The sequence below is a fragment of the Charadrius vociferus genome, unplaced genomic scaffold (genome assembly GCF_000708025.1).
Source record: "Charadrius vociferus isolate BGI_N301 unplaced genomic scaffold, ASM70802v2 scaffold178, whole genome shotgun sequence".
Taxonomy (NCBI): domain Eukaryota; kingdom Metazoa; phylum Chordata; class Aves; order Charadriiformes; family Charadriidae; genus Charadrius; species Charadrius vociferus.
This window is the reverse complement of record NW_009649717.1, coordinates 2,531,443-2,540,385: the sequence shown is the minus strand read 5'-3', so window position 1 is coordinate 2,540,385 and position 8,943 is coordinate 2,531,443. Positions and strand designations below refer to the sequence as shown.

Genomic DNA, 8,943 nt, shown 5'->3' with positions numbered 1-8,943 from the left:
AAAAACCCATCCCAAAAAAACCATAAAAACTAGCCCACCCCAACCTCCCCCTGCTCCCCCCCGCATGATAATATGTAAAAGGAACTTAGCTGGTGTTTTGAATTTTGCTTACCTATTAATGCATATAAACTACTTATATAAAAAGTAATGATATACATTTATAATTCATGATAATACATCACAAATTCCAATTATTCTTCTCTTAATTCTGACTACTTTAAAATTATAACACATTGTTGCAACTTGAAAATGATAGAGTATGTGGGGCCTGGAAGGTGTCAAGCCTTGAGAGATCAGTGTTATAATCTCTCCCCTGCATTTGAAATCTGGAAGGGTTTGGGTTTTTTTTTGGGGGGGGGGCACCAGGGAAGCAGGAGTTGATTTGTAAAGAAACAACACTGTTCTACTGGTGTTTGTGTATGTCTGATCAAACCTTCATGTTACTGACTGAGAGGTAATTCTGCAACACTGAGCAGCAAAAAATGTACTCTGTTGACGCTGGGTATTAAAAACTCCTACATTTGGAAACCTGAAATTTGTTTAAGAGCTATTTGCAGTTTTGCACTTTTTTGCCTGTTTTGGAGCTGATGAGGTTTTTGAAAAGAACCACAATGATAGAAGTACTGATGTATATAATCATTAGGATTATTATTTCATACAACAAAGACTGAAAAATCGGGGAAGCTGATGTGGAAAAGCATGTGGAACTTAAGTATCTGTCTGCTGCAGAATCATTCTTTTGTATTAGTTTAGAAGAGTTTTAGAATTTAAACAGAGAGTTGTATTTGGCCTATTCTATCCAACGCCTCCACATTTTCCCAAAAATATAAGGTTCACACTTTTACTACCCTAATTTTTATCTCTGTCAACTAATTTTATTGAGTCTAGGATTAAAAACCTTCTTTGTGTTTGTGTTAGCCAATTCTGTTTTCTCTTCAGTTTTCAAATGGGAGAGGCAAGCCCCAGTGATAGGTTGTCTGGGTTGGTTGCTTTCCAGCCTGTCTCTTCTGGGGTCCAGGCAAAACCTGCCTACATGTTTAAGAGCTGTAGAATTTCGCTATAATTCAGGGTTCAGTTGGAGGTAAGAAATGTGCAGTGTGTGTGTGTCTGCTGTTACCATCATTTCAGTGTGTTAAAAACACAGTGTAAAAAATATGTCCAACTTTTTGGAAACATAGTGGCTGTTAATGATGCACTATTTGGATCATTAGCAGATAATTTTTTTAGTAGAGGTGGTTATGTGGTGCTGAGGTGAGGATTATTACAGGCACATACGTTAACTAGACTTTAAGCTATGAAAGAAATTTCATATGAAAATATGAAAGAAGGCTCTAAACAACGAGCCTTACTTTGACATGAAAGAGTTTTTCTAGCATTATCAAGGTTCAATAAGGCAAAAAGCATCAGTGAACCCGAGTAAGTTCTGAATTATTGCATAACAGCAAAATAAAATGATGCAGTTGTTTGTGGGATGTTTTTGTACTTTCTTCTCCCCTCAACAGAATATGACTTTGAGTAAATGATGGTGTTCTGTTTCTTCGTGCTGGCAATGTTTTCTTCCTGATTAGCACATGATTAATGCTTTATATTTTTGGTGATGGTGGTGTAAGTCGCTAACATTTTAAAAAAAGTGCATGACTCGATAGCTGAAAATGTTTTTTCTTAGTTTTGCTTTTATACAACTAGTTTTGTCTTGTTTTTTTCCCAGGAGTGGCAGAACTCTATACAAAAGAATGCTGGCCTTGCCTTTATTGAGCTTGTCAATGAAGGAAGGTAAGTCACAATATTTGATAGCACCTCTGCCTTAGCATTCAAGAAGTTGTGTGGCTTGAAACTTTTTTAAAATAATTTTTCTTCTGCCTTTTTATGTCATTTTCTTTGAGTTTACAAGCATGATTTCACATTCTTCAATACTTTAGTTCAGTTCTAATACTGAATATGGGATTTTGCAGAATCTGAATGCTCTTCAGATTCATTAAATATCTCACTTATCGATGTGTCATGGATTTTCTTTCTTCCTGTCCTTGTGCACTGGTTAACATTGAAACTATAATTTGTATTCAGCTAATCTCTTGAGGAAGGGAATTGATATTTGGAAGACGTTATAGCTAGGAATTGTAAGATAAGCCTCTGTCTCAAAAATTAGATTCCAGTTGGGTCATTTATTTCCTATCTACCTCATAAAATAGAAAGGAAGAGAATCCCTTTGAGGTAAAAAGAAATAATCCTAATCTGTTAATATTATCAATTAGTTTAATGTTCTATCCATAACTATATATGTATATTATTGAGACTTATAGAAAATGACAGAGCAAGTGATGAGGCCATGCTCTTTGGCTTGTAGTGACTATTCAGAACCATCAATATTTTCTTCATTAGGAATTGATTGTTGAGACAGACTAAGAGCAATATTTACTTTTTCTAAAGGATTTTTTTTAAGATGTCTTAATGAGTTAGCTAAGGAGTATTATAAGAAATGCCATTTATCTAAATCTAAATTTTGTTAGTGAGCAAGTTGAGCTAATAAGAATCCCAAGAGAAAATAAATTTTACAGGATTAGGACAGCTACTGAATGAAAAACAAAATAATTTGTCACATAAATTAAAATGCTATAAAAATATCTTTTTATCATTGCAGGAGTAGGGGAAATGGCTATTTGAGATTTTTCGTTTAAAATGTGTAGATGTTCTCAAGATACATAATGACCATTTTAATGGCTGCATTTCAGTTTATGGTGAGGGAAACACCATTCTGAGACAGAAAAAACATTTTGCTACTAGTCTTGATCCCAAGGGCCAAGGCAGAGTAACAAGGGTGTTCAGTTACAGTGTTAAGATCTAGCCTGTAGTTGTTTCCTATTATGCGAAGCTGACCTGTCTTGACCTTACTTATAAAGTGCCTGCTATAAATTTGGCCCTTGATTAATGTTTTATTAGCATAGATAACGTGGAGATCCCACACACATGTAAACCACAACGTAAGCTTCATCTGTGTAAGATGATTCTCTTGAACAAATGAGTTGCTGGGACTGACTTGTAAGTAGCAGTTACCTAGTACTTATTCAGCTTGTCCAGGTCAAGCTTTCAGAGAGCTTTCTATCAGTAAACTGTTTGGAATTGACTATTTTCTTTTAAAAACCTGCAGTGCCCATCACAGACAGATGGAATCACTCCCCCACCTCCATAAACAACATCAATAACTTACAGTCTGGCCTTAGAGTGGTTGTCTCAGGGACAAATGATCCCTTAAAGACTGAAAAGTGTGGTTTTGGTTAGCAGAAAATATCTAAGTAATTGTTACTTCATTTTCTTTCTGACTCGTAGCAGAGTTGTTTTTAAAAAAAGTGGGAACATAACTTTCATTATGGGGAAGAGGAGAGGGGATTAATTTCTTAAAAATGGCTCCTTTTATCTATCTCCATTTTCCTCCATTGCTGTTTATAGGAGCCTTTAAAGTTATTGCTGAATTGGTCATTGCGGTGCTTTGTGGCTTTTCAGCACTCACTAAATGAAACTGTTAACCCTCATATGACATGAACTATATTCCAGAACTCTTTTCTTCTCCTTATGCAGGTTGCATGTTATTTTTCTCGCGCATATACTAACACTTACACTAAAACATTTCAGGCCTTTTGTTTTGCTGTATTTGTTATTGTTTTATGTATTTTTGCTGTAACATTGTAATCTTGAGAACTCCAAAAGCTGAAATCTTTTAATTAAAACTTAAAAATTAAAATAGCTGATTGATACTGACTTGGACTTAAACTGCATAATTGTATAATAAAAGTTGATTTTTTCAATTGTTTCTATAAGTACTCAAGAAAAGAAGACAAGGTGATTTTACAAAAGACAGAATTGATTTCAGCAAGTGAGGAAGAATGTCTGTGGGGTACCATAACACACAGAGTGTTAGAATAGAGAAAATAAAATTAAGGTCTGGAGGAACGGCCTAGAATTTGTGGAATCACAGAATTGCTATTGTCTGCTGCCTTGGTGGAGAAAGTCTTGGTCATCCTATAACCTGTGTCAACCAGGGTTATTATTGCTAATTTTTTTGACTAACGATACCAGAGGATATTCCAGTTTGAAGTGTGTTCTGCTGGTTTTGTTTATCAGGCAAATAAGACAACAGAAAAATCTTTCTGGAAGAAGAGATCTCAATCCCTTCTTATACTTGCTTTCAAATGTATTTTTTGCTTTTATGTGAAAAGTATGAATGTACCTCTCTCTCACAACAGTTGAAAGTTTTATGTTTATGCTTGGCATGTTTTGGCTAGGATTCCCTGGGCAGAAATATGTGCGGAAAGTTTGCCTCTGGGACTCATAAGATCTACGGTGTGTGTGTTGCATTTGGAATGTGTTGGTCTGAATTTCATCATGTTCACAAGTAACTAATGTGTTACACATACAGTTGCTTCCAGGCTTTCCAGATACATCAGGTCCACTGCACATGTACAGCAGAATTGATTTGTTTGTGCCCAGTGAAATTCTGAATCTAGAACTGAAAAAATTCTGCAAACAGGAGACTAGTACGTGAAAATACAGAACTGTAAACCTAACTGAAATACAGATACACAACTGAAGTCTTTTGAAGGCCAGGTTACAAGCATATTAAAAAAAAAAAAAAACAACAAAAAACAACAACAAAAAAACCCAAAAGAAAAAACCAAACCCAAACCAAAACTGTGCAGAAAACCAGTAATGTACAGAATGTAAGTGAAACAATAAAGGAGCAGGTATTGGAAAAATAACCTCTTTCAGTGCATGAAAAGAAATGTCAGTTTCAGTACATTGCTATGTTGAACATTAATCTGTTTTTAATAAAAATGACTAAGTATTGTTCATTATTATTGTAATGTCTGGGAACACTATTAATGCTCTTTGAAACCTTGTTAAAAAGGTGCCTGTGCCCACTGCTTCTTTGCACTGAGCCATCTGTGCAGCACAAGTATAGATTGCAAAACATTTTCCTTAGCCTGGTGTACTTCTATCAGTCTACATTTCAGTCTTTGTGCCTTTTACCTTTGGGTCCTCCCTTTAGGGAGAGACTGTTTTGGAACCTCAACCCAAGAGCTTACTTATGAGGAAATTTGTTCACCGGAACCATCCTTTGGGTGTGATTTGGTTCACTATCATAGCCGGTCCTCTGCTTTGGAGACTTCCAAGGTGTCCAGACCGATTCCCTTTTTTTCACCCTGAAACTAATTATGTTTCCTCCATATGCAGGAGATGGTCAAGATTTATTTCTGAACTGAAAAAAAAAGCAGCTTTGTTTTACTTCCTTGTGTGTACAAATGTGTCTTTTGTTATACTCTTATTTCCTTTACTTGACTAGTTAGCAAACAACTCCTTTGCTCTGTGAAGGTTAAAACTCTCTCCTGTCGCTTTGATTCATTAGCACACTTTAGTGTGAAACATCTCTTATGCTAGACCTTGTTTTCTGTATCAGTCAGTGCACTAACAAACGTACTCGAGCTTGAGACTAGGCATGACAGTTATTATCCCCTTTGGGGTGATAATGGATTTGGCATGGCAGGGGTTGAGGGATCAGTCTCCTAAGCATGCTGCAGCAATTATTCTTTCTGATTTTCAGTTGAAGAGACTCTTGAAGATGCTTAATTTTAATTTTCTCACACATAGTTTTCTTGGTCATCCAAAGAATTAAGTGCTGTGTTCTATACATATATTTTTATACATCTTAAATGAATATTCCAACAACAATTGCTTTAAAAAACTGTCACATAAAGTTAGGTTGAAAGGCAACCTCTTTAAAGTAGCAGAATACATGTATAATTTTCTATCCTTTGTCTTTGCCCTTTCAAATCCTTAACCAAAACAAACAACCGAAAACTTAAGGATTCACAAGTGTATCTAGGAGAAGCAGAAATAATGAAGTTTGTTTTTTCTGTAGCTTTTTCTTATTGCTAGATTCTTTGTTGTCTAATGAGGAATGAAATCTAATCAAAAATCTGCCGTATCAGAAGATTCTCCTATATTGGTTTTTCTATTATGGCTTTCAGTGCAGTTGAAAACGGCTGCTTTTTTGTTTTGTTTAAAGGATGCTTGCATGGGTTTTTGTCCTTTGTTGGATGTAAAACTTGTATAAAATTAGTATTATTGAGAAACTCTAGACTTCTATTAGAAAAATTACGTTGGAATTATCCAATGAATTCAAAAGTTACTGGGAGAAGGAGGAAAGCAGGCAGCAGGCAAATCTAATATCCTTAGGAAGTAAAAATTCCACCAACCAAACAAAAAAAGCCCCAAACCTCTCCAGAAATAAGCAGATGTAACTGGTATTATTCTCCCAACACATAATATCCAGTAGTATAAAATCTGGAATGCTGTAATCATCTGTATTTCTATAGCATATTTTTTTTCAGGAGGAACTGTACTAAGAAAATTACAATGTATGTCACCTGCTGTTCCTTTTCTTAAATTGTATGTATTACTTCTGAGTGGTCATAGATGCAAATATTTTTTAATATTGAAATAGTTGGCAATCAAACTAGTTGGCCAATTACTTGCACACTTTCCTAACAGAAAATAGGGGACAGATGTAGGCTGCCCCATTCAATTGTCTTTCACTTGCAATAGTGCGGTCGCTCTCAAGGAATGAATGTTAGAGAATGTGTTGCCATAGGAGCAACTACTGTGATGGAAAATAGTTAGAAAGATACAGCTACTAATGAAAAAAATGGATGATAACTGTCAGACTTACCCCTTGTGCATAACTGAGCCAAAAAATTTAGGAAAAAAAAAAAAAAGATAAATGTAGTCACTTTCAAACTAGAATTGATTACTACCAGTGCTCCCCTTGTTGCAGCCTTCTTCCCCTGAGATTGGGATAACATGGAATGTGCACCTTAGTTTTGATTTGTAAGAGAAAAAAAGTATTTTCCACATTGCCTTGCGTTGTTTTTTTTTATTTGTAGCAACCCATTCTGTTTAAGTGGTAGGTTTTGTAAGAGGGGTATTTGGTGATTTATTTTCTGATTTTTTTTTGCATTATTGTTTTGGTTCCATAGCAGAAGCAGCTTTCTTAATGTGTGAATTTGAAGTACAGAAGATCATTAGGCCAGACTTTAAACAACATTTTAAATGTGCTGAAAATTAGAAATAGTAGCCTGGATGTGTTTTCAGAGAAGTGACTTGAGGTGGGGTTCTTGACACTACATGATTTTTTTGTGCGCGTGTGTGCACTAAGGTATAGTGTGACATGCACAACCATTTTTAAAACCGTTTTTTATTTCACTGAGTTTTGTTTGATCATCTGTGCATGGTTTTAAATTGCATCATTTTTGTGTAACTGGAAACATACGATCTTTGCTGCAACTTAATGAGTAAGAAGAAGCTTTTTGGGGAGAACTGTCTTAAGTTTACATTAATTTTTAATCATTATTATTGGAGATGCTAGTAACTTTGGAGGGCGTGTAGGTGACGAAGGTAGGTTTTGCTTGTGAGAATGTCATTAATTTTCTGGGTCTATGAAAAAGCAAAATCATAAAAACCCACTTTTGAGTGCCTGGGAATTCTTAAATGTTTTGGGTTTTTTTTTATGTAGGAATTTTTTAGTACCATCTGCTTTTAAAAAATAAATTCATGAGAGAGTAACGAGATATACTGTACTCTGTGTGTATACATGTATTGTACTATTGCTATCTGATTGAAAATTTTCAGAAATCATCTGTTGTACTACGTGCAGTCTCTCTCAGAACACAACCTCATGTCAGTTTTCCCCTCCTAGCTGTCCTTTTGGGATGCTGTTAAATTTTATGCTATCACATGTCCAAGTCAGCATTTTGGTGAGGCTGCAAAATTTTGTTTTGTTTTCATGGGGATTTTTTGTTGGGTTGGTTTTTTTGCTCCTATTTTAAGGGGCTAAATGTGTTTAAACTTCAGTCTTTAGGAGCTTATGGACTTGTCTGTATTTTTGGATGATTTAATAGTGTATCTGTAAAGTATCTGTGTTGCACAAAGCAATTGTAAAACTTCCTCGCAGCAGTAATTCCAACACTTAGCACATTGAGCAGTCAGATCCCATAAAAGACAGTGTATTCATGTAGAACATATCTCCTTTTGAAGTAAGAGAATCTCTTATATGCTAGGTTTATGAGGAGTGCAAGTAGGAAAGCTTACCTTTATCCTTCTTTCTTGGCTATCTGAGAGTTCTCTGTTGTGGTAGCATCTGGAACATACATAATCTCTCCCTGTAGTGCTTTATGAGAGATTTATGCCTAAATGGCTGTCATAAATGTCACCTGTAAAGCTTTTTCCATATTTTGACTAAAATTGATAATTGTTGGACATCAGTAATACTAACCCAGAATTTATCCATCTCTCCCTTTCTTTGCTTGCACATATTTTCTTGTTCCATTTTTTCCCTCTTGTACCACCTTCTTTTTACTTGTTGTAAGGAGAAACTTGACTTTTTACCTGATCATCTGAGCATTCAGCAGCCAGAAATCAGAGTAAGAGGATTTCTTGCTTTGTGTCTTATAGTTTTCTCTTCCATCATAACAATAAGAATCAGAATCTCATGTATTTGGCTGGAACTCCTTCTCTCAGTGGTTTAGCACTTCATTCCTGACCCGGCAAAGTATGCAAGTATATATTTAACTTCCAGCATGGGATCCGTCCACTTGCTTGTTTTTACTGGGCTGTTCGTGTTTTCAGAGTTAATCACATGTTTTTAAATATTTCAGTCCAGAAAGAAAGTGCTTAGACAAGGGAAGAAAAGTCTATTTGAGATCTTGAATCTGGTGCGCACTGAAAGCAGAAGAGTAGGCTTGATACTCAGAGTCTTTACTCCCATAGGTGTTAGGGTCTAACTTCTACAGAACACGTCCATCCGTACTCCATCCACACTCTTCTCGTGCTAAAGATCAGAAAAAATCTTAAGTCAATAACTTGTCATAAATAAAACAAACCAGAAGGGAAAGA

At 35.5% G+C, this 8,943-nt stretch overlaps 1 protein-coding gene across 1 annotated transcript in view; it reads left to right on the top strand.

The window, feature by feature from the left end:
- Positions 1-8,943, top strand: part of LRBA (LPS-responsive vesicle trafficking, beach and anchor containing) — a 419,275-nt gene that overhangs the window by 135,433 nt on the left and 274,899 nt on the right. The window contains exon 34 of the mRNA XM_009890761.1: positions 1,709-1,773. Coding sequence (XP_009889063.1) covers positions 1,709-1,773 — 65 coding nt within the window. The remainder of the gene's footprint in view (positions 1-1,708; positions 1,774-8,943) is intronic.